The 26437-nt window shown below is 41.3% G+C and overlaps 3 protein-coding genes across 8 annotated transcripts in view; 1 reads left to right on the forward strand and 2 right to left on the reverse strand.

Moving 5' to 3' along the window:
- fynb (FYN proto-oncogene, Src family tyrosine kinase b) overlaps nucleotides 1-14870 on the reverse strand; it is a 92436-nt gene extending 77566 nt beyond the window's left edge. For 2 of the 4 annotated variants that reach the window (XM_082505344.1, XM_082505340.1), the window contains exon 1: nucleotides 14637-14870. The gene's annotated coding sequence lies outside the window, so the exon portion shown is untranslated. Of the gene's footprint in view, nucleotides 1-14460; nucleotides 14546-14636 lie in introns of all 4 variants that reach the window. The other 2 variants (XM_082505341.1, XM_082505345.1) reach the window with 2 other exon arrangements.
- ccn6 (cellular communication network factor 6) overlaps nucleotides 1-26437 on the forward strand; it is a gene marked incomplete at its 3' end in the record, with an annotated part of 68208 nt that overhangs the window by 12583 nt on the left and 29188 nt on the right. The window contains exon 2 of the mRNA XM_082505373.1: nucleotides 23331-23463. Within this exon, the coding sequence (XP_082361499.1) occupies nucleotides 23452-23463 (12 nt within the window). The 5' untranslated portion in view covers nucleotides 23331-23451. The remainder of the gene's footprint in view (nucleotides 1-23330; nucleotides 23464-26437) is intronic.
- Nucleotides 20371-26437, reverse strand: part of LOC309689139 (solute carrier family 22 member 6) — a 31743-nt gene continuing 25676 nt past the window's right edge. For all 3 annotated transcript variants that reach the window (XM_082505348.1, XM_082505347.1, XM_082505346.1), the window contains one exon: nucleotides 20371-22673. In XM_082505348.1, the coding sequence (XP_082361474.1) occupies nucleotides 22592-22673 (82 nt within the window). In that variant the 3' untranslated portion in view covers nucleotides 20371-22591. The remainder of the gene's footprint in view (nucleotides 22674-26437) is intronic.

The following is a 26437-nucleotide window of genomic DNA, read 5'->3' on the forward strand; positions in this document are numbered from 1 at the left end:
CAGGCGGGCTTTGCTGATGTGATGCAACTGTTTGTTCTGCAACAGCAGACGCCCACGCTGAACGGTGCTGCTGCTGTTGTTGGTTTTTTGGGGGGTCTCTTACATGAACACTTCCTGTCGTCGGTTGAATTAGGCCTTCACGGAATGTCTGAGTGGTTTCTCTGGTGATAGTCAGCTGCTTAAGATCAATAAGCACGAAGCAAGGTATGATGGGAAATGACCTGAAAAAGATGCATTCCTTAATGCGCAGCTTTTGACTTTGTCTAGATAAAGTGCAAAAATGTATAAGGGTAGATATTTATCGAGGACAGCCTGGTGTAACATCTAAATGGTGTAGGTGTGGGTGGAGGTGGGTGCTTTGGCTACTCTGTTTCTTGGCCGATACAAAAACAGAAAAAGAAGTAGCTGAAGAGACAGGAAATGAGAGAAAACAAAGATATGAGGACAACAGGATGATGGTTTGACACTTTCTTTCCTGTGAAGTCTCAGGTTTTCACAGTCAGCAGCAGCACGGCAACACAGCACTTGTCCTAGAAACACAACTGTCTGCACTAATGTTTTTCCAGTTTGGGTGATCTGTACATAAAACTGCGAGGGAGTCTCAAAATACTCACGATGACCTTAGCGTGTAATTGAAACCTGTGATTTAAGTCTTCTTTACCAGCACAAAATTGCAGTGTTCCCACGAGCGACATGCTTCACCATGTCAGGCCCCAGAGAAAGCGAGCTGATTCTCTTCCTTCAGCTGCAGCCCACCCGGCTGAGGGGGGGGGGGGGTGTTAGTCATTCAGCCACACGAAAGCTGTCACATGACTGGCCGGGGCACAACAGCAGTCATTCTGCTCCTTCGCTGCCACTTGGCTAGCGGGACACATGAGTGGGCCGCTAAAGTGGCCGGACACGCAGCGGGATCCGGATTCAGTGTGCTGAGCTGCCACTCAGGGACAGGGGGCTGAAATACATGCGCTGCATGTACTGAGCACGAGAACAAAAATCAGGGTTTGTGCTGCTTTTGTTTTTGTACTTCATCCAAGTGAGCACAGTCAACAGCGGCTCCATATGCACATCTATTAATGGTCACAAGTCTTCTATTGTCCTTTAAAAACTTTTCACATTCTTCCAGTCCTCGTCACCCGAACTCAGCAACCACACACAGCTACACACCCAAACACAACAGCTGCCTGTTTAGAAAGCATCCGAATACTGAAAGTGTTCTTATTCTGCTCATTTCCTGCTCCATGGTATATTCTGTGATTCACAGTTCAGCTGGACCTCAGTGCAACCCCATCACCTCTGACACACGCTGGTTTTCACTTCCATGGTCGTTGCTTTCTGTTGTTAGCCCTTAGCATCTAGGTTTAGCAATGATACAAATAAGATAATAACCTAATTACAACCATGAACTCATGTTTATGCACTGTGCAGTGCACCTAGGGAATAAGCAGTGTAGTAACTGTACTAGACTTAATTTAGTATACTTCTTTTTTAGACAGATTTTTAAACAGATAGTAAGAATTGTAAAGAGGTGTAGCTAAACCTGACCCTTTGATCTTCATCTTCTTATTCTCTGATAACAGCACAATAACATTAATAATAGCTTCATAACTAATATAGTTGGTTCAACTATTTGTCAAATATTACCAAGCAATAAATGTTTCAGTCTTATTAAGAGCATGCCAACTACTCCTTAACTACCAACATTTCCTCTGAATTTATAACTAAGATATGAGCCACAGGGTTATTGTTCTGTATTGTTTCACACTGTCCGACTGTCTTCTCAGCAGAAGAGCATCCACCATATAGCAGGAATTTCTTTCAATTATATAGTAACCTTTATATGCTACTATACAGAGTCTGCAATTGGTAAATGTATACGTCACAGTCGAGAAGTGAAGAGTTACAGCCCAGATGTCCAAGTTTTCTATCTCGCACTTGAATATAGCACACATTTGTGGATTTGTCTCACAACCTCATTTACATGTGATATGATCTATGCACACAACTCATGCAATCAGTGAGTGAAAAGACATTTGTGCTGAAGTGAGGTTTTCAGATTCAGACATATGCATTTGTAAAATAGAGCAGATGCTCTTTACATCTGTATTTGTATCCAAGTGATAGGCTTGAGGATCATACCATACATGTTTGTAACCTTTTGGAGACTCATTTCCTTCCATATTTCCTTGATTCCTCCAGCAAATTATAGCAGGAGACAAGTGCAAGTGTAGAAGGAGAGGAAACATAGAGGAAGCCACAATTCTTTGGGGACCCTCGCCAAGCTGGAGGGACCCCTGCTGGTAAGTGAACCCAAGAAGTTTCTGTTGTGGTGGGCGACTTTGTCTTTCTGACTTGTATAGTTGAACATATAGCTCGCTGTCAGCCACCCACTTGTGGTTCATTCTAGGGCTAGTCTCTAAAGGGTAAGTAGGGCACTTTGCCATTTCAATAATAGCTGCATTGGCAAAGCTTACAGCTGCAGGCTGTAGCCTTTACATGGATGTGGAGCAATCTTGCAGACAGTGTGGTAGTTCAACAGTGATTTTATATTCAGCTGTGTGTGTTTTGTCCTCCAACATTCTGATACAACTCATGGTAAAGACGTACCACGTTACAACATCCCGAATATTTCCCTCAGAGATTTAATTTGATTGACTGACCAGCACCACCAGTGAGAGTCTGACTGGCATACGCTGTTGAAGAGTGGATTAAAATGAACCATTATCCTAACAGCACATTAGGCCTCCTCCTCTGGGTTTCCGCATCCTTACATCAGAGAAGGATTTGCCAGGTGATTAAAGTGAGAAAAAAACTGAGGGTGTTCATAAGAAGAGAGAATTAACAACTGATCTTACTCCCACAGACCGCACTGACAGCAGAGTGAGGGAAACTCCAGAATGACTGGTAGACAGAGAGTGGGTGATATGGAGGATGTTGTATTTTGTGTTATCAGGACATACGCTATATGGCTAAAAGTCCTAAGGTGCCTAAACAGTATACCTAGAGGCGCTGCTCGGCCAGCTGTGTGCCATGACGCTTCATGTTGATGTTAATGCCAGGGGAGGTTTGGAATGCTGCAGTTCTAATTCCACTAAGTAAGAGAATGGCCTGAAAAGGCAAAATAAGAGCCAGTGTAAGATTATATTCAACTGAAAAGCTACTCTAGTACAGTATAGATAAAGCTGATATGGTATCTAAAACAAGCCAAAATGATCTCCTGTGACCTGGAGGATCGCTCTGACCGGAACTTATTCTCTTGCCATGCTGAGCTCAACAAGGACCAACAGACTGCTGCTTGCTAACTGCAGTGCAAAAAGGCATCAACATATTATTATTTATTTATTTTAAATAGTTAGAGAGAAGATTTTTAATGGTTTTATTAAATATGCGAATGAAGCTGCGCATACACACAGCAGGAGTGAAAGAGAAGGTTTAAAAGAAGGTAGTGAGACCTGCTATGATGTATGGTTTGGAGAAAGAGGCACAGATAAAAAGACAGGAGGATAAGCTGGAGGTGAGAGAGTCAAAGATGTGAAGTTTTTCAGTGCAAGTGAGCAGAATGGACTGAGAGGAACAAGTCAGGTTGATTAGAAAGGTAAAGCTGCGATGGTTTGGACATGTGCAGAGGAGAGAGAGTGGATATACAAAACATCCATGGATGTCTGATGTGTGATTGGAGGACACAAATGGGACCCTATGTTTGGGTGACAAAACTGAATGTGAATTGAACATTTCATGTTTCAGCTCGAGTGCTGCTCAGTTTCACATCTCTTTCAGTCGGGGTCTTAGAGGAGCATCAGTGTATGGCAGCTTAGGGAAGATTCAGCTTTAGATTGAACTTTTCAACCCTGGCCGCAGCCTCTATAGACAAATCACTCATTTCTTAAGCTATGTGACTCATTACCATGCACATCTCATTGCAAACGATTCAGATCCTTTCGATTGCAATATAGTGCATTATTCCTACGGGAATCTGAGAAATGATAAAAATCCTATCAGCATATGCTGATTCAAAGCTGTGGAACTCATTTAACATGTGCCAGGGTGTCCTGAAGATAAAGCTCTGTTGCTCTGCCAGCAGCTCTATCCCTTGGCAACATCACAGCCATTTAATGGGGGCCTGGTGTAGGCCTTGGCCTGGTGTGCCAGTGCACTGCTGCTGCCAGGGTGAGCAATCATCTCCTTTGTCAGCATCTTGCAGCTGCATCAGCAATGCAGGGAAATGACGCTGCACAGTGAAACGTAGACCACAGCGTAATACGGACAGCACACGGATCAGGGGGCTCTATATAGTGGTGGAAACTGGCTATAATAGAAACCTCCATCCATGGAGGAGTTTGTCACAGTTGCTAAGACAAAGGTAAAGGCTCAGAAACAAAAGCTTCCACACAGAAACACTCATTTGTCCACCACAATCTGACAGAAAGTCTGTGGGCACAAAGCAAAACCATAAAGTCTGCATTTGAAATTCATAGAGACCATAAAACATAATTGCTTCTCTGCTATGCAGATTTCAACATGTGGCACAGTAAGGCTTTGTTGAGACAGAATCCAGCCTTTGTCCCACACGTGACATTGGACGTAGCAGGGAAAATTCACAGCAACTTAATAATGCATGAAAACTCTCAGTGCCGTTAGCGTGTGTACAGAAAGCACTTTTGTTTTAGTCAAAACACAAACACTCGTTATCAGTCTCACGCCACCACCATAAACATATCATTAATAAATAATAAAGCACAGCGAGATGTATCACGCGCCTCAATCGTCGCTTCGATCAACGAAGATCAACGCCCACATGATTGCTACTTGTGACTGGCGGAGAAAAAGCTCGGAGATGCTCATGCTAACGCTCTCTGGAGAAGCACCGTCCTTGTGAATTTACAGCAAGCCATTCCTTGACCCAATCCAATGAATGCATTCACTACACATAATCGGCCTGACACATTGGATCATTTTGGGAGCCCCTGTGACGAAATGGCTGCATACATTATGCTGACTACATCAAGACTCTTTGCTTTGCTTAATGTCTAACACATTTCATGCAAGAAAGATGCCCCTGTGCCCCTGAACCAGTAAAAACATATGCTGGGAAAGTTGATGGGCAGCTGATGGTTTTTCCACCAATCACAGCTCACCTGTCAGGCGCTGAACAGAGCTCTAACATCTAGCTTTTTTCTTTCAGTCAGTATTATAGCAATAAAAAACAGTATAAGAGGAAAGAGAGAAAAAACGATTCTGTGACGTGGAAAATACTGTACAAAAGTGACAGCGCTCGGTTGTGTAGCACGTATGACTAAAATAGATACGTGCAGACTATAAAACATATTGAGAAGCACATATACAAATAAAAAACAGAAGATTCAAATCAAGTAACCTCACACACCAAACAACAGTGTGTAGTTTATGCTAGCTCTGCAGCCCTTTCTTCTCTGTCTGTCTTATTGTAGAGCTGACAGCAGCAGTTGCTGTAATCAAATCTATTCCTTAGTAGGTGAAAAGCCAACAAGAGTCATATGAAACATCGTATTCAACAAGCATAAGCATGAAGTAAAGCGATCCTCTCACAATCAGCACAGCTGACTTAAGAACAAGCTGTCTGCATGCAGACAACTCCTAGCTTTGTGTGATGTGTGTTTACAAAAAACTCTGAATTTAATCATGAGTTGTTATTAATCAGGCTCTCTTCCATCACCACCAAGTGGTGCAGCAGATAGCTGTCCCTCCCTGAGCCTGCTGCTGCTGGAGGTTTCTTCCTGTTAAAAAGGGAGTTTTTCCTTCCCACTTTCACCAAGTGCTTTCTCATAGGGGGTCGTTGGATTGTTGGGGTTTTCTCTGTATTATTGTAGGGTCTTTACCTTACAATATCAAGCACCTCGAGATGGCTTTTGTTGTAATTTGGTGCTGTACAAATAAATTCAATAAAAAATGTTCAAACTTTTGTGCAGGATGACAGCAACCATCCCAACTGACGGGTAGCAAAGCATTTACTCCACTAAATCTAATAACTACTGATGATACATTATTACAGATTGAGTTTTTCTGTAGTATATGGTCTGCAGTAATGAGCTTTATTTTATCTGATTCTTTGCTTGTTTCTTGACACGCCTGTTAAAATATGTGTGGGGCCTGTAAAACTCTGCAGACCGCACAACCTGTTAAGAGTTTGAACAAATCTGGAATTTTATTACATAAGAAATATGCTGAATATATGCAGTTTTCCCGTGTATGTAACTGTCCCTTGGTTACTGCAAAACTACACACACAGAAAAACTACTAGGTGTGATATTTTATAAAACATACAATTAATAGATTGTATGTTTTTGTATTTTTGTGACTTGGAAAGCAGGTTGATATGTGGGTTGGTGCTGGCTAATTAGCTAATATTAGAAAACAGCCCGCACTGCTTATAATTAAGTTTCTCCACTGATGTCAGAGGAAATGATGACATGTCTTGAATACAACTTTGGCTCTCTGACAAATAATTTCCGAGAAAATGAGCAAGCAAGCAAACAAATTCCAATACAAATGTTAAGATCCCAAAATATAAACATATCTAATAATACGTTAAACCCAATATTATTGCTTCACTTGGTTACTTGAGTTCTCTCTAAGTTCTTTTTGTGCACAAACCTGCTTCGGCACTTCTTTACTGGCCTAAAACTGACTTTTATGTAACGACTGATCTGCACACGCTGATGCTGATACTAATATCCTTCCTTGTTTTTTGTTATTTCTTGAAACCAAGAACTCTTTATAAACATAACTTATATGTCAGATATGAGATTAGCCACCATAGAATTGGCATGACAAACATACAAATCTTGACTGCTGACATCTATAATAATTTTATACATAGTCAGCATCGACTGGCTTTTTCCAACAAAATATTTGAAAATAGTTACAGAGTTACAAAGTCTGAGGATAACTCATTCAGTCAATTGTATCTCTGTGTAACTGCCGAGAGGCTAGCGTATGGCTGAAGCCTGGTAAAGGAACCTATCTCTGTCTTTCCTCTGCTCCAGCTCCACTGTAAAAACTCTGGAGTGGGGAGATGGCTGGCAGAATTAAAAGATTTCTGCTCGATTTATTCAGTGGTGAGGTTTTTAAATATAGACCGAGGAGCTCCAGTGCACTGCTGAACTCATGAATAAAGGCTAAATGGACTTGAGAGCTAAATGGAATTGGAGAGATTAAAAGAAAAAAAAGGGGGGGGGGATTAAAAATGGAAAATGTTGAGCAGGATATGAGAAGCAGCCATGCTTGCTCAAATTCTCTTGCTTTGCCTGCACTCCAGATGTAAACGAGCGAGTGTGAGATTTTTTTTCAGAGGAAATGAAGCCACATTTAAGCACCGCCGACCGACTTTGTGCATTTTAAGTACTCTGTGAGCAAACACAAAGAGTGTGGCAGGTTGAAGTGGACTGTCATGATGCGATCGGCATGATAGGATCCCTGTATTCCCCGGGTCCTTGAAGCAAGACAAATAACTCCCACTAATTGAATTCCTTTGAAGAAACACCCCAAAGATGGACATCTCCACGGGCCCAGTTTTGACAAGCTTTTTCATGCCAGTGTATCACTTTCACACATCGTTTCCTCCCTTGACATGGCTACGACGATGACCCAGTGGCAATACGTTTGGCTTATAAACATGCCTAATTCATTAATGAAGCTGATGGATTGGGGAGACAACAAAAGCAGAATAGCCTCTGTTTTTAATTCATGGGGGACATCCTAGAGTAGAGCTGGGCGATATGAGATTTTTTCATATCACGATATGTTTTTTTCATTTCAGGCGATAACGATATCTATCACGATATAAGCCAAATAACTATATTTGTAAGATTTAAATGTGCCGTTGCTCACAAGTAAAATGTGAAATAATCAGCAGCTTGTTTTTATTTAAATATTTATTTCCCATAATAAGTTCAACAGGGTAGATGTACTTAAGGAACATGAGACTTTTTCAGATAGATAAAGGCAAATATTGCAAACTACACAAAAGGCAGCCGCTAAAGCGTTTAAGTTTCAAAATAGAACAAACGAAACAGACTAAATTGTCAATTCCACTTAGAAACAAAATATAAATTCTAAAAATAAATCTTAGTTTGTTTTACAGAAGAACAGACAAAACTGACTAACTTTTGTCAATATCAAATAAACTGAGAACTAAAAGGAAATTCTCAATCTCTCCTTGTTGTATAGCTGAGCTTTTCAAACAGTTTTAACAGTTACTTTAGTCTGACAAAAGCCGAATGACGAATTAGCGCTTCCAGTCAGAGACTGAGGCTACGTCCACACGTACACGGGTATTTTTGAAAACTGAGATTTTCCGTTTTCGTTTTAAAAATAATCCCGTCCACACATAAAGGCAGAAATGAAGGAAAACGCTGCTATGAACATGCCAAAGCAGCAGGTGGCGCTAGATTCCTAACCGTGCAGAAATGTTGGCCAATCAGAAGTCTAGAAGCCTCGGTGGGAAAAAGTAAACAAAGCTGGGGCACAGAAGCAGAACCGAGTCGTATGTGTGGAGGGACAGTAACTGTGTGTATATGTAAGCATTTAAACACTGCAGAGAGTAGAATTAACAGTATTGTAGAAATTCATTTCACCGAAACAATAACGTGGCGCACAGTGTGACGCATGCACCAGTTTATTGTATTTCCAGACTTGCTTTCGGCACAATTTACAGTGCACGCTACTCTGTTTTTTGTCAGACTTGAAATAGCCGAAATACCTTCACACTACGGAACTTCTATGGCTCTTACTGTCATGGTCTACGGTGGGTGGCTGGAGTTTCCATTAGGCTCCTGAACTGACCTGGGATCCGCCCCTGGGCAGGGCCAACTCCAGCTCCTGCACACCTGGAGCCTATTGCAGGCTTTCAAGCCAGAGGGATTTAAACCACACATCGATGTTCACTCACTGCCAGTTCGTCATCAACCCATGTTGGTAACAGGTCTTGTGTTTCAAATTCTCGCTGTGATTTATCTTACTAACAAAGACTCTTTTGTACTACAGTTGCTGTACCCACCCTGGCTCACTCCACCTCCGGACTCGGGATACCTAGTGATCATTTTGGAAATCCCTCTGTGCCTCACCTGCCTGCCCTCCTGCCATCACACTCCATCTGGAGCCCCGGATCTCAGGTCAGCCTTTCCACGCCACTCAGCCTCCCCTGGATCTTCATCATCCCCCTCTCAAACACTCCAGGTCCCTAACTGCAAGTAAGAATTGCTGCTCTTATACTGGCCACTTCTGAGCTGCCTTCACTACCTGCCTAACTCCTATATCCTCTCCCCTCAGTGTGACTGTTCCCCACTCAGCTCCGTTCCACTTCTCAGGCCTCGTTCCCTCGCCCTAGCCACGTTCCCCTGGGCACGCCACACCAAGGCTCCACGTCTCGTCATTTTCTGTCTTTGCCACGTTTCCCTTTTTTTCCCCCTTGCACTTAACCGTAATAAACTGTTAAATCATCTACTGTCTCCGCTCTGGGTTTCTGCACCTGAGTCCTATTCAGTACCGGCCATCCGTCGCCGTGACACTTCCGTTCGACAATCTCTCCGGCATTGCAACCATCATCTGTTTTCTCTTCGGTCACGCTCGGTTGATTTTTCTAGTTGGCACACTCATTTCCTCCATTACGCGCTGGCTCCATTACCCGCTGGCTGTTTCCCAAACAAACACACGTGTGGCTTGGCACTTGTGCTGTACGTAACAAGTCACGCGACGTGACGCTGCGGCTGTGATTGGTTCGGCTCTGCGCTACTTAATTTGGATTGGCTGACCTTTTTTTTTTTTTTTTTTTTTAAAGAGGACAAGAGCGGCGAGGTCTATCGCGATAGCTTAATTTCTCTATCGAGTAAAAGTTATATCACGATACATATCGTTATCGTTCTATCGCCCAGCTCTATCCTAGAGGGAGCGAAGGCCATCGTGTGATCTACAGCTCGGCTCCCACGTGTCACCGTATGTCCCCACTGGCTCAGTCAGAGCCTGCATTCATACACGGATCAACATTTACTCAAGCGTGACAATAATTTCAGCCTGCAAGCACGTCACAACCCAACCACCAGAGCAAAGAAACAAATAAGAAACTAAGAGGAAAAAGGCACATTTAATTGGTGTGAGGTTGAGAACAGATGAACGGCTGTCTAAGATTGTGTGAGCCTGAACAATCTGACCTCCATGTGATGACACGAAGTCCTGCATTGGTTTTTCTACACACAGACACCACTCAGCTGTGCTGCTACATCTGTTAATGGAGGGCAAAATATTCCCTTAATTATGGAAGCATTTAGCTGTCCTACCACGAGAGTTTCTCCTCTGTCAACATGTTAAAAAAATATTTATCCTAATCTTGTTTCATCCATAAATAAATTGGATTGTTGCATCCCAAATTCAAAACTGTACCGTCTTGAACAGCAGCAGTGGAAGTGGGCCTGGAGGATCCCTATAACCAGAATCTCCAGCAGGTGGAAAACTGGTTCATGTGTCACTTGACTGAACTCACCAGAACAAGTATTAGCACTGCCAGCTGAACTTTAAGTCAATCTGTGGGATGAAAGACACTCACTGAAGAAGCAACTTGTTTTCTTTTTTACTAAATAAATATTATCTGTAGGTCCATCCTGCAGAATTTAGCTACTAAGGGTAAAAGTCTTCCAGAATGTCTATTTTCTGTCAGAAAAGTGTATAATTGTGCAGTAAGAGATTAAAGATTACATAAGATTGCACAAAGATGAGGATTAGCATTAGCCTTGATGCTGTCAGCTCCCCAAATCTACTCAAAATGGATCTAGCCAAATTCACTGTGCACAGACAGGAACCAAAAGGATAAGAGGGAATGACAACACCCGAACACCCTCCTCAAGCAGGAACACTGAGCACAATGAGAGCACATCTGGTCCTATGTGGGTCAAATCCCAGGCTAATTTCATACTATCAGCTTCATCTGCAATAATAGAGCAACTTACCATATAATACTCTCATGATACATTCACCAGAATTACTATGGTATCATGATTCAGTGATTCTGCTATCCTTAGATATAATGAGCAGAGGCCAGTTCTGACTGACCAGCCTCATACTAATCTAGTCCTTATTCCAAGACCAATCCTAGCATAATCCCCTTTATAACTCTGATAACTATCATAACGCATAAAATAAACATCATCATCACAGTATGATATGAAAACAGTGACTGAGCCCATTAAATCTTTGAGAAAGTGTTTACTTAAGTCTATTGAACTCCACACAAATGGAACAGAAAGGAGTCTCCCCCCACATGTTGTAAAAAATATGGGTTTAAGAACTTTTACTTTGGCTTCACTTTTTAGACCCTGAAGAAAATGAACAAAACTGATCAATAAATATTTGTGTTTTGTCTCCTGGTGTGTCTGTGGATATGCTTCAAGTGTGAAATGAGATCTTAAATTCATAGGTGTATTTGATTCAGATCACCACAGAAGCAGTCCAATTAGGCTCTCGAGCTGTCTCACAGTTAATTAACCCTCCAGCAATTAAGTTAAATCAAGAGCTTAAAATTACCAACTGGGATCAGCTGTGTATATAGGAGTACCTACTACGTGGGACCTACAGTACGTGGGTCCTACAGTACGTTGTTTCCTTCAGAACAGATATTCTTAAATGCTATAATGTAGTTCATTATGAATTTCAATCATATTTATGCCAAAAAGGCCAATCCTACATTATACTCTGCTGTGGATACGGACAGCTGGAGACCCCATGGCCGGGTAGTCATTCTTGTTATACTTCTTTACTCAGCCCCACCCTGGGCTGCATTGTAATCTAAGTTCCCCACGGAATTCCACTTCGGAGCGGTCACATTTACTGTCTGTTGATGAAATTTACGTCACGCGGATCCCAGCACACTTGCAGATGGAGAGAGTATAATGTGCACATTAGGGTTCGGCTAGAGACTGCTACAGCAGTGAATGCTTCTTGCGTCTCTCAGGCTGTTCAGTTCAGCCGTAGTTCAGTGCAAACTTTACAACGAAGAGCTGCAAAAATCAAAGCCTGTATTTTCACTCAGTTTCTGTAAGCACACAAAATCAGTGTCCAAAATATTTCCTAAAATTGAAAAACTTCTAGATTATCATGAAATTTTCTATGAATTGTTGACTGGAAGATGTCAGACTGTGACCATTCTGTGCATTACTGTAGGTTAGTGACAACCATTAAAGAGACAAATAGTCACTTGCAGTACGTTCATCAAACATTAAACTTCTGATAAAAACTCCACCAGCTTTTCAAGACACTGTCATCTGATCACAATCATGCAGCATTATCACCACAGCATAAATACAGAAACTACTATTGGGCCATGTTGCACCCCTAAGTGTGTGTGGCTTCACTGAGCCAGGTTTTTACCCAAACAGCCTCTGAGAAGTTTGCTGGACAGGAATTTGGTGCACGCATAAGCAACTGTTTAATAAACTGCATTTTCAGACATAGTTTGGAGAGTTGCTCAGTCTTTTTGCACAACCCACTGTCATTGTTGCATGTTTTTTGGCAATTTTTGCACGCTTTGCGCTTTATATAGTCCCGTGCTGACTGTATGTTACATGTAGCACCATGGTCTTGGAGAAATGCTGTCTTGTTTCACTGTGTACTGTACCACTGCACACAGCTGGTATTAAAACATACTGATATTATAGATTATTTAATGTAGGCTGATGGGACAAACAATATGAATTGCTTGAATTGCCAAAGAAGCAGCCAAATACAGTGCAAAGACAACAACAGGGCTTTACCCTTTTTTTCATTTAACAAAATGTGGGTGTGTCTCCTTTTGCGCACATCCCTGTCCGCCGCAGACAGAATCGACTTCTGTGTGAAATTCTGCACTAGTTTGGATTTAATCTTCAATCTTTGGAAGCTTGAGGCGAAAGCACTAGTCTATGACTGCAGTTATCCACAGTTTATTATTGGCAAAATTCACTGCAAACACTCCTCTTCTCCTGTTTTCCTGACCTGATCACCTCTGTGTGATAACCTGCCTGATCAGATCTCCTGGCAAAACAAGCTGTTTAAAGCTGCCTCACTAAACATGAGTGACTTCCATCAGGGACTCATGTCTCATCTGATTCGGTTAAGACAGAGTATTAAAAAAAGCGCCCCTGAACTCAGCAACGAGTCAGACGGCGACATGTGCAATCTAGAACTTTATTACAACGACTGGCATGTTAAACAAATTTTTAATTTAAAATTGGTAAAACAAATATTTCTGCTGATTTACAGTAATGATTTAGATCAGCAGAAAAAAACCTGAAAGCACTCTGGTTCCAACGCTCTGTTTCCAAGACTATTAGCTGTGAGCAGATATCTGATATCATCCTAGAGATACATCCGTCCTCAGATGCATATACTGTGCCTTTACACAGTGCACCTGCAGAACCTAAACTCAGCAGACCACATCCCAGCTTCTTCCTCCTACTGCAGAAATCTTGCACTCAGTGCAGGCGGAGGAGCTGCACACCAGCTGCTGGCATGCTCAAAACCAGAGGAAGCTGCCTTTCTGCAAACAGGCCATAATAGTACTTCTAAAAAAACGAAATAAAATCACACATTACAAGGCCCTCTAGTTTCTGCACTTTCCCTTTAAGTGCCACCAAAAACACATTGATTACAACTCTCGCAAATAGAGGGTCATTCATTAAGGATTGCTAATGACACATATATATACTGCACCCATTTTGCTATCAAAACACAGGGAACGTATGGCTGCCGGTCAGAGGTATGCAGTTTTATGGTCTGAAGTCAATAGATGGAGGGATGCTCATCATTGTTTTAAACGGAAATAGAGGTGATGAGTGTTTAACCCCAATTACTGAAGTGAAGGAGGGAGAAATCAGCCTGAAATGCAAACAACATCATCGGCACAGAGCATAAAAATCCACAGGTACAGTGAAAGTAGTCACCGATGGAAAGTAGGAAAAAAAGACTTTCCAACCAACCGCTGAAAGAGACAGAGATTGCTTGGATCGGCATTAACAAGAAGCGAATACACTCGAACAGCTGCATGGCACTGCGTGCACGAATGCAGCCCGCTCCTCAAAGTAAACAGAGCAGCCAGGCTTCTCCCTGAAGCACACACAGAAAAAGCATGGCAGAAAACAGAGCCACTGAATCATGTGAGGTTATGTCCTTCATCTGACTTCACTGAGCATCAATGGAGAGGAGAGGCTGCTGCTGCTGAGGATGGGAGAAAAGGGGAGGGGGGAATGGTAAACAAGCGAGCTGGAGTGAATCAAAAACGAATGCGTCAAGATGCTTTGAAGCCCCCTGCATGTCAGAGGCTCGGTTTCCATCGGTGACTGTGGATAACCTACTTGTTTAATTAGCTTCGGGTGCTGTTTCTTCATCCCACTTGTACATACTGGATGTGTGTATATTTATTCTACCATATATAAATCGGTTATCACATTCAAACAGCCTCACCTTAGCCTTTCTATACAAACTGAGCGGTGGAGCTAGCGAACGGGCTAAGCACGTTTACGTTCCAAAACGTCAATAATAATATCACCTGGGGAAAAGCAAAAAAATCAAAGTAATTCAATCGGTTTGGGAAGCAAGAGCGAGAATGATGAGCGAAACGAAAAAACGGTGTAACTTACCAGTTCAGAGACGTCTAATAGTCCGCGGCACTATATTCCATGGTCGTTATAATAAAATAATATGACAGTAATAAAAGACTGCACTGCTATGGTGGCCCTGCTGTCGCCGTCCTGCTCGCCGTAGCCGCTTCAGTGTGATGGCGTTGGCTCTGCAGGGCCACAATGAAACGGCTGATGCCTTCACGAGCCGTCGGATATTGTCGGCACAGACCAACTAGGGGAAAGAAGACTACATGGATCATTTGTATGGTAGAACGGGGGGGAAAGAAAGAAAGAAACTCCGTGACATTCTAAATATCTTCTGTTTAGTGCTACACTCACAGGACGTAAGACATAAAAAGTTACGGTGATGAATGTGTTTGCAAATTCATTTAATGTTGTTTCTGGAGTAGTAGATGACCGTTGGTTATTTTTCAAAGAAAAAAAAACACTGACTAAACGCTGGTCTAATTTGTGAAGCTTGTCACGTTTGTTTCGTACTTGTTTAATACCTTGGTGTTCTTATTGTGGCGTTTGAATAATCGATCGTTAAAATTCCGTATTTTTTAAGAAGCTTCGAAGGGCACATTCCGAACCCGGCGGTTTGACTGATAGGACGTCCTTCCAATCAGAGGAGAGGAAAGGTTTTGGAGGCGGAACAGGGAACTGTCCGTATATAGATTTCTTCGACGAACATTTCATCGTGACACACTTCGAGAAAAATTTTGTTTACACCAAAGTTATTGAATTACAGTCTTTTATTAGAATGTTAAAGCTCAATAAGGCAAAAATAAAATACATTTGGGAATAGTTAGAGACAGTGAAATAATGTGGGGCCTTTGTTGTTAAAATTTAAAATAAAAATCGATTTTTATATAATAAAGTGCTAGGTGAATGACCTGCCATGAAGTGTTTGACTTTACAAAAGAAGAGACACATAGCTGTTTGGGATGCTGTGGAGGTTTGTTTGTTTTGTTATATTGTTGAGGCGCCATCTTTTGTCTGCACATGGAGCAGCACTTTTTATCACAGTTTTTTTTTGTAATATTATTATTCCTTTAGTTGCTTCTTCTTTTGAAAACAAAATAATATAAATATTTGCTAAAATGTAACAGTAGAAATATCTTCCATGGGTATAGCGACATTAAAAACAGTTATTCAGTTGTATTTACTTATATTTTGACTAAATTAGCATGAAAAGCTAATGAGATTAGTTCTTTATTCTGTGTAATATCCCTATCTTTATTTAACCTATATGCTATAATATCTGCTGATATTGTAGCTCACTGGGCTGACTTACTGGAACAACAAATGAAACGGACCCACTGCCATCCATGCTTCTTTGAAAATGTTGAAAGGGTAGGTCAGATACTCATAGATCGCCATGAGTCAGTGATGTTATACATAGCCAGTTCTTAAAAACGCCTAATTTTTTGTCAGGTGGTAGAATCCTTCCAATTTTTACTACTTATTCTATGCCAAACCTCCTCTAGTGCTTATCAGCAGAGAAAGGAGTCTCCTCAAAGAGGCCATTTCATTTTTTTCCCCTGCTGAGCACCGTGGCCTCACACATGGAGGTGCTAATGCTTGTCCTTGCTGCTTTGCACCTAGGTACAAACAGCCCCAGTCGCAGTTTCAGATGGAGGTCAGCGCTAAACAAAGCCAGCAGGGACCCATCATCTGCAAAAAGCAAAGATGAGACCAATAGGCCACCAAACCAGAAACCTTCCACTTGCTTTGTATAGGTAATCTGTTATTAATAGAACTGTGACAAAGAGCAAGCTCTGGCATAGTCTAATGCCGGTTAGGAACGTGTGTGGTGCTCTTGATATGAATATATAGGGACCAAATTGCCTATAACAACAACCCTGATGATGCACAATCTCAGAGCACCCTTCTCCCAAACTGCACCAAGGGATACATAGCATATCTAGACTAGTCACACACCTTTAGATGTCCTCAAGACGATGAAGAAATAGTTAAGTGTTCCACACCAGGATGAAAACTGCACTAAAAAATACATTCTGTAGACCTTTCTACAAACAGGGTGGATAAAAATGGGAATGCAGTGACACAGGCTAACTGTGGAATCAGGACAGTGGTCTAGTCTTGCTCTATACCCTTTGCTTATTTAGGTTTCTGCTTTCCAGTTGATGTCTGATGTCTTAAGGCTGATGTGTCAGTGATGACAGCCACTCTACCCTCTGCCAGCTCCTTTCAACTTATATCCTACAGCTGTTCATGTTTGGCAGGATGGAGTAACACACTGAGCTTTACTTACATGCTTCTATGTAAGCAGCCCTGACATCCCATACATCAAGGAACCTTTGTCTGTCTGCTCGTCACCTATCTTAGCAAGGGGACTAGAGTAAATGGCATGTTGAGTTCAGCGGTCTCACTTTTGGGGTCTTGATAACATCATAAAAGTATGTCATGTCACAATTGTTTATGACTGCATTACAATGTCACTAGTTCAGATAATAAACCACACCTAACATGTTTGTGACACTACATTGACTATACATGATGTACAATCACCAAAATCCAGTATGGTCGGGTCATATTACAACAACTTTATCTGTCAATACCCTAGCATTATAATGCTCCAGCTGCATCAGTTCATGCTAATATACACAAGTGTAGTATTGTAGACATTAGTACATACTAATCACCCCTAGTTCACCCCTTCCCAGCATCATTGCAGATTAACCGTGGCTAGATTCAAGCATCATAAATAAGTTACAGCTAGCTGGTTAGGCTTGGCCTGCTTGTTTGTTGATATTATTAATTGGGTGTTGTCCTGACCCAAACACTCCTGGAACCCTCATCTGCTCTGTCCTCATCTTTCACAAAGGCCCAGAAACATGAATGCTTTACTTATGGAAAAGAGCATTTATGTGTCTAATAGAAACGCAGTAGTTATGGAATACTACTGGGGAAAAGAGGAGTTCTGCTACACTGGCACAGCTGCAGGCCTCACTATCTCAGCACTGGCACGGGATCCTGGTATAGACAATGGAGTGCTTCACGAGCTATAGCATGGAGGATGCTTTTGTGCTTTCTCTCTCACTGAATAGATGTCGTCTAGCCTTTAAATACAGTAGGAAACAACTTTTTTCACAACTTCTGCAACATCACTCACTGTGGATATGAAGCTCACCAAACACATGTAGTGACTGCAACTCTCCCACGGAAAGAACATTTAATAATTTCAGATCAATTCAATTTCAATTCAATTTTATTCATATAGTGCCAAATCAATAGATGCTTTATATTGAAAGGTAAAGACCCCACAATAATACAGAGAAAACTCTAGCAAGCAGATGACCCCCTATGAGCAAGTTTGTTTTTTTTTCAATTTGAAGGAAAATCACCCTTTTAACAGAAAGAAACCTGCTGAACTGGGCTCAGTGAGATGCAGCCATCTGCCTAACTGGGTGAGGGTGAGGGGCGAAAGACAGGACAAAGACATGTTGTGGACGAGTGAGAGAGGGAGATTAATAATAACTAATGTTTAAATGCAGAGTGATGTATGAACACATAGTAAAAAAAAAGGTGAGCGGACAATAAACAGCTAACATACTAAGGGTTGTGCACACGCAAAACTTGTTCATAACTATCAGTTAGTTCTGCACAGACTAAAGACAGCTGATGTATAACACAGTTTGAGCTTTACTCTTAAATAATTTGTTACACATGAGGCTGCTTCATCAGAGTGGTCAGAATATTTTTTAATTGTGAAAGTGTTTTCTGTACTAAAAACAAAAGTAGATTTATTTTTCTGTAAACTATGTAAGAATCTGCAGTAGTGACTATGGTATTCTAATTATTGTACACATGTGTTTAGGCCAGGGATAATGTAACTATAACGTCACTTACTGGGCCGTTTGTGGAACACTTTATGTAACATACTCATTTAATTCTGCTCCTACAAGGATAGATACAGTTAATCCTTCACACCTCATACAATGATGCTGTACACTGCAACATATAACAATATGTGTTTTCTTTCATGTTAACAGGTTAATTGAACCTGTAGCTGTATCTTAGAAGGTAGAGCAGGTAAGCTGCTAATCAGAGGGTTGGTCCAGGACACGCTGGAGAGATTATATCTCTTGGCTAGAATGGGAACGCCTTGGAGTTCCCCCAGACAAGCTGGAGGAGGTGGCTGGGGAGAGGGAGGTCTGGGCTTCTCACACACACAAAAAGCCTTAAGTAATTATTTAAAAAAATATTTATTGGTTTCAATCAATATTCTCCTTTAATATTGATGTATGTAATGTAAAAGAAACACCAGCTTAATTGACTGCATCACTGCGCCCTCTGGTGGTAGGTAAGCTACAAGGCTTCTACTGTCAACTGGTTTTATTTTACTTCTTAATTACTTATTTGACTTCTCAGCTAGTTATGGCCATGGTCTAAACCCCAGCTATTAGGTTTTGATTTGGGTTTAGTTGATTATTTTTCTTATTTCTAGATTTTCACTTATTTCTTTTTAAAAATTAATATAATATTAATACAATGATATATACTTATGTTATCTGGCCTCTTAATGACTCTAGCCTATCCTACCAGCCACACAGCTGCACCTTTATTTTTGATCTAGTTTTTATTTTTATTTTAGTCATTTTTCCTAATTTCCAATGGAAAAGCAGGCCTCTTTAAACAAGAAGTCAAATCTTTCTCCCAGTGATAAAAAAAGGCCTAAAAACACTCTTATTTTCTGGATGTTCTTTATAGATCTCTATTTATATCTACTTCATAGATGGTTTTCACAGCAGATATTTGAAATTGTATAAAATACACATGTTGCATGAATGAACCCCATGTTCCTCCAAGTAATAGCAAGAAAGAAGCAGAAGAAAATATTGATAGATTTTAAAGTCTTAGTCTCCCTTATTATCCATCCATCCATCCATCCATTCGCTTCCGCTTATCCTTTTCAGGGTCGCAGGGGGCGCTGGAGCCTATCCCAGCTGTCATGGGGCGAGAGGCGGGGTACACCCTGGACAGGTCGCCAGTCTGTCGCAGGGCCAACACACAGAGACAGACAACCATTCACTCTCACTCATAGTGGCAATTTGGATTATCCAATTAACCTATCCCCACAAGTTGCATGTCTTTGGATGGTGGGAGGAAGCCGGAGTACCCAGAGGGAACCCACGCAAACACGGGGAGAACATGCAAACTCCACACAGAAAGACCCCGGCCTGATGGTGGAATTGAACTCAGGACCTTCTTGCTGTGCGGCAACAGTGCTAACCACTGTGCCACCGTGCTGCCCTTATTATCCCTTACCTTCAAAATAAATGCAGTGCAATGCAATTAACTAGAGTCATTAGTACATTAGTGCTAGTAATTAACTAGGATATTAAGTGTCTGCGGCTCTTCTTATGTTCCTGCCTTTATAAACCACCATGCTCACTCAAAACTTAACCCTAAGAAGGATAAGTAGTCTTTGGCAATGAATGAAAATGTATATTATGTAAATATTGATTACTGGTTTATTGTTTCTCATTCAAGAGTAGTCACTGAATCTGTTTGACAGGTTTCTACGTGAGCATATTTTTTGGCAAAAATTGTTGTTGTTGCTGTTGTTTTCAATCTTAATCATTCTTTGATGGCAGCTTCCAGCAACACTCTGAAAGTCTTATGTGTCAAACCATTAGCCAAGGGTTCATTTCTAACCTTTTCTGCTAGTTCTCCTACATGATTTGTTCCACTTCTTACTAATGACTGATGAGTTTTCACAGAATAAATTCCCCAAACAAACGTTTATTGTACAAAGAAAGACAGTAAAAAACATAACAGCTTCATTCAGACTTCTCTTCTGCAAAGTCGAAACAATACAAAAATACACAAAAACAATGCAGCTGTATATAAATGCATGTAAGAGCCTTACAAAAGATTTCAATGTTTGAATATTGTGTTTCAAGTATTTGTCACTAAGCTGTCAGAACCAATGTGACACTCACTGTTCACCAGTAAGTGTCAGCGTTTCCTCAAACACAGCTGCTGCTGCTTCTTACTGTAAACATGAGTGCAGTTTAACATCACCCATTCCCACATTTCCCACACCATTATTCTATGAAGACACTGACCATAGACTAGCACTACTTCTTCCTTAGCAAATGAGGATTTTTGTTTTTAAATGAAACTGGCTTTGTGCAAACTGCTTATAAAAGACTGTTAGAACACTGTTCAAAAAATTCACCACATACTGTAGCATTCACTTCACTAAGACAAAACAATGTTAAAGTAAGCTTACGTACGTGCCTGTGTATGTACGCAGCAATAATTAAAACTGCAGACCAAACACCAGACCAGAAACAGACCACTTATAGAGATAAACCCATGAATTCATTGTATTTCATAGCCCATCCATGCTCTACAGCATAGGTGTCAAACTCTGGCCCTAATTACATTTGGCCCGTGAAGCCATACCAAATTACTATCAGAGCTAGCCTACTGGTATTATACAGCTAATATATATATTGTTTAGTATTAAGCTTTGCTTGTTCCATATTCAGTTTTTCATCAAAACTTGTTTGAGTCCATAAGAAAAGATTCATTCTTATATCTGGAGGAAGATTTTTTTTTCCAATAAATATTAATGTTAGCCCGCAACTTTGTTCCAGTTTTGAATTTTGGCCCACTGTGTATTTGAGTTTGACACCCCTGCTCTACAGTGTCTTTAAGTCTCTTTATGGATATTGGGCATTCATCAAGCCGATGTAATTAATTGCTTATGTTAATGTGCTAACAATGCCAATATTACATTATATCAGCATAAACTAGCAACTGTTTGCTAACATGTTAGCGTTGCATTCACACCTTGCTGAGCTGCCACAACGTAACCAAACAAAAAACCATAATACATTAATGCAGTTTTACTGTGCATCCTGTGCATCCTGTTCTCCTGTGCTCCTCTTGTTCCACATTTGTAATTTTAAAGTTTTATTCCAAAATGGATCAAACTCGTTTTTCACCTCAGACTTCTACACACAATACCCTGTAATGACAAAGTTAAACCTATGGAGACCTGAAAGACCTGTGCCACTCCTTAGCAAAATGCAAATGACAGCCTACTTTGAGTTTGCTAAATCAGACCACTGGAAACAAAATTCTCTGGTCTGCTGAAACAAGGATTGAACTAAAAGCCAAACATTATGTCCGGAGGAAAACATTGTGCAGAGAAACTCCCCAGTTTACTAGATGGAGGTTCTGCATAGAAGAATTGGAGAAACTGCTCAAAAAAGCTGCGCCAAGCTTGTAGCATCATACTCAAAAAGACTTGAGGATGTAACTGCTGCCAAAGGTGCTTCAATAAAGTACCAAGCTGGATACCTATTGACATGTTTTATTTATTTATTTTTTTACTTTTAATAAATTTGCAAGAATTTGAAGCAAACTTCAATTTGTCCCTTTGCTTTTGTGATTAATTAATTTAATCCATTTTGGAATAAGGATGTGACATGACAAAATGTGGAACAAGTGAAGCAGTGTAAATAGTTTCTAGACTGTAAGTCCAAAGCCATATATCTCTCAATAGCATGTTCCAAGCAGTATGTGGTCACAGTCACACTCATGTAATATGAAAGTATGTTCAAAAAACCTTAGCAGAAATATTCAGGTATGCTTTAATGTAGCAAACAGGTGCTGTGACTGTTCAAATCTTTCATTGAGTGCATCTGCCATGGCACCAGTGTCTTGTTAAGGACTCCAAATGGATTTCAGAATAAACCTTTACAATGTATAACACTTGATGAGACCAAATCAAAACAACAAAAAAAAAAATCGAATATAACACACTGACCTAGAAATGTATTTGAAAACAAATGAAATAAAAATTGTGATATAAATCTTCAGAGTTAGGGTGACTTACAGGACCTAAGTCTCATCATGACTTCCACTGGAAGCATAGACTAGACCAGTCATAGAAAACACACAGAATGTCTGTGGTCTGTGGTTGTGTTTCAGTCCATACTGGTGTTGCAGATGTTGATGTTCTTCATAGAAGTATTGAAGATGGCTGGCTTAAGACAGCTGTCCTCCTCACTAATAAAGGAAAAAGAGGGCACTTTTTAGAAGGTCATAAAAAAAATCGCTGGTTTTCATGGAATTGTGGAGAAGATGCCCTCAGATCTACAGGCACATATGGACCCTGCAAGAGGAAGAAAGTAATGGACTCCTTGATAGTGCTGGTGGTATTGCTGCTTTTTAAAAAAAAAACAATTTTAATAGAATTACCTGACATTTCAGAATTAAACAAAAAGGGTGTTTTCTGGTAAAACAACATGGGTTAATAATTTAAAACTGTTCTGAAGCAATGGAGATTGATTCTACTAATTCCTACAGGCGTTCCAACTTTCCTACAGAGAAATCACAAAGAAAGTCAACGTGTCATTGAGTACAGTTTCCTTCAACATCTAAAGGCACAAGCTCCCAGGGCTCTGGTAGAAGACCTGAGCTTGGATAGGATAATATATATATTAGGGGTGCAACGATACTGGTATCGATATTGAACCGTTCGATACAGTGCTTTCGGTTCGGTACGCATATGTATGAACAATACAAAATTTGTAATTTATTTTATCAACTTTCCTTCTGACGATGCTGTCTGTGTTGAGCGCTCAGTGAATCTGCGTTCGACTACTCCGCCTAGGCTGCACTGTCCAGCGCAGATCCATTCAACACAGACAGCATAGTCAGAAGGAAGAGCGCAGGGCAAGCTAGCGAGACAGAAGTTAAGCTCTCCTTGCAACATGGCAAATTGAACCTCCCCCACCCTCATTCAAATCTGGCGTTTGGAATTATTTTGGTTTTCATGTGACGTATGACCCTGAAGGTAAGCGTGTCATGGACTAAAGTAAAACAGTATGTTGGATGTGCCACGCAATGCTCAATTACATGGGTGGGAACTAGTGTGTTAGTGCAGTTAGCTCGTTAATGTGTTGGCCGTCTAGCCCCACGCAGGGGTAGCTCGTTAACGGAGATTTTCCGTGTTGTGGCGTTAACGTCATTTCAACGAGATTAACGCTGACAGCACTAGTGGGAACACAACAAATATGACTGCACATTTACGCCGACATCATCCTAGTGCAAAGACAAGTGGAAGCAGACAAAAACAACAAGCATGCTACTAACTTTAGCCGAGTCATTTAGACAGCCGTTAGCACATGATTCTCCTTATGGGGACCTGATATGTTTAATATTGTGGCGAGCTCAGACAAGGAGGAGACTGAGGTGTCGTTTGGTCTTGCTTCCCGTGAGCTAGCCAGGGAGCACAGCCGTTTATTGACATCTGCAGAAGAACACTGCCGCTAGCTAACTGCTCAGCGCAGCAACCGCACAGCAACAACAACACACAAGGCGCCCTCTGACCCCGGAAGGACACACCGTGGCAGCGAGAGGGCATCACCCGTCACTATGGCAACATAAACAAAACATAACTGTACAAACAGAACCCCGAACAGCCCTGACCCGCTACATAGCCCCCGCACCTAAGGGGTCAGTCGTCCCCGACGACCCCATTGCCCCACACAAAGTCCTGCAAATGTCCAGGTGCCTTCTTTTGGCACACCGGCCGGTCACGACCAGCGGGGGAAAAGTCATTCGGGTCAGAACATGGGGTGCCACCATCATCCCACTTCTGACACCAATGTGGCGAGCTCAGACAACGAGGAGACGGAGGTGTCGTTTGGTCTTGCTTCCCGTGAGCTAGCCAGGGAGCACAGCCGTTTATTGACATCTGCAGAAGAACACTGCCGCTAGCTAACTGCTCAGCGCGGCAACCGCACAGCAACAACAACAACAACAACAACACACAAGGCGCCCTCTGACCCCGGAAGGACACACCGTGGCAGCGAGAGGGCGTCACCCGTCACTATGGCAACATAAACAAAACATAACTGTACAAACAGAACCCCGAACAGCCCTGACCGCTACAATATGCTGCTGAAAATATAGCCCAGAAGAAGCGTATAGTATAGCTTTTATTTTGGAAAGAGCCATTTCTCTGTAATAAACTCTCTTTTCCAAAGATGAGTGATTCCTCAATCAGATACAGGGCTTGCAAAATAAGCTAGCCCGACGTCCCGGGGGCTAGCGATTTTTCCAGTCGGGCTACCAAAATCTATCTCTGCCCTGCCCGTCGGCCTATTGTAGGAAGGAAAAATATATGTCAATGCTTTTGCATTCTTTCGGAAATGTAGCTGGGTAATTATGTCATTGGCATCGGTGAGCCACTGTCAATATGTGACATATTGAAATCGCGTTTGAATTTGCGCTTGTTTTTTGCTTTCACTTTGCAATCGCGCGAACTGTGTATAGAGAGCGACAGCACTGAGTGATGATAATTTGCGCACCAATTCCTCTGACATCGTCTTATCAATCGTTAGCTTACTATGCAAACATGACAAGTAAAATTTCCCGCAGCAAGCTTAAACATATGAGAGGTTGATCACGCAGAGAATCGCTGACGGTTGTGTGTGTGTGTAAAAGCAGCAGGATATATATTTTAGTTCTGCTGAGCCAAATAAGACAGGTCAGGGTGAAGAAGTGACAGCCAAAGAAAAGCTTACCACAAAACGGAAAAGTTATGACAAATCAGACTATAAGGCAAAAAGAAAGTGCAGCTTTATGGTTTCATGGACAAAAGAATCTCTGTGGCTGCAATATGACGAGCTAAATAACCAGGGCTGCACATAAGTGGTCTGCAGGTGCGCATTCGCTGTCAAAGAAAAAAAATAAAATAAATAAACGCGCACAAGATATGAAGTTGCAACGCGTGTTTGCATACATAAGATTTTCTGGAGGAGAACAGACATTTTTTTAAAACTCTTAAAGATGTCGAAGAAGCTCCTTTAAGCAATTACTTTGGTGTTCCTCTACCTCCAAAGAAATGTCAGAAGGAGTCCGAACCACAAAAGAAGCGCGTATTCTCGGAAAAGTGGTTGCAGGAGGTGAGCTGGCTTCAAACAAATGATGAACGCACAGAGATGTGGTGCAGAATGTGCCGTGAAAATCCCACTCTAGCGGACAAAAACAGTGCTTTTTATATGGACGCAAACGCGCGTTGCAACTTCTTATCTGGTGCGCGTCTTTTATTTTGACAGCGAATGCGCACCTGCGGACCACTTATGTGCACCAGTGTAAATAACATAATGTTCTGCCGGGTGTGTTGTTGGTTTTCTCTCGATTTCTGAGTCGACAAGCGCCTTTGTTACTGGGACCAGTCATTTAAAAAAAGGCCCCCATTAGAAGCCATGAGAAATGCAAGAAATGCATTATTGCTCAGTCTGCAATATCTTTCCCAGAACAAACACCAATTGCAAATAACATACTAAAAATAAACCTGAAAAATCTGTTTAGAACAGCGTACTATGTTGCAAAGAGTGAACTACCACTGGCAAAATTTAGCAGTCTTTGCAAACTTCAAAAAGCAAATGGCCTAGATCTTGGTTCCACTTGTCTCTTACCTGTGACTTCAGTGGAAATTTCAAATTCAGGATCTGACACAGACTGATTCATGTTCTACACAGTTCTTACAAGTTCATAGAAATTTCTGTTCAATTAGAACCAAGTGTTTGAGTTGATGATTGTCATTTTTATACAATGTTGTAATTTGTGTTTCAACTATTTTTTGATTAATGTTTTGTTTCCTTTACAATATTATACTTTAATGTATAATATTGTAAAGGAAACAAAACATCAATCAAAAAATTGCTCTCTTTTTTATTCGGGCTACTTACATTTATTTTGGGCTACCAAAAACTGAAGAGTCCCTGCCCGAAGGGCTACCAGGGATTTTGAAATTTTGA

The sequence above is a fragment of the Aulonocara stuartgranti genome, assembly GCF_965226115.1.
Source record: "Aulonocara stuartgranti genome assembly, chromosome: 15".
Classification (NCBI taxonomy): Eukaryota; Metazoa; Chordata; class Actinopteri; order Cichliformes; family Cichlidae; genus Aulonocara; species Aulonocara stuartgranti.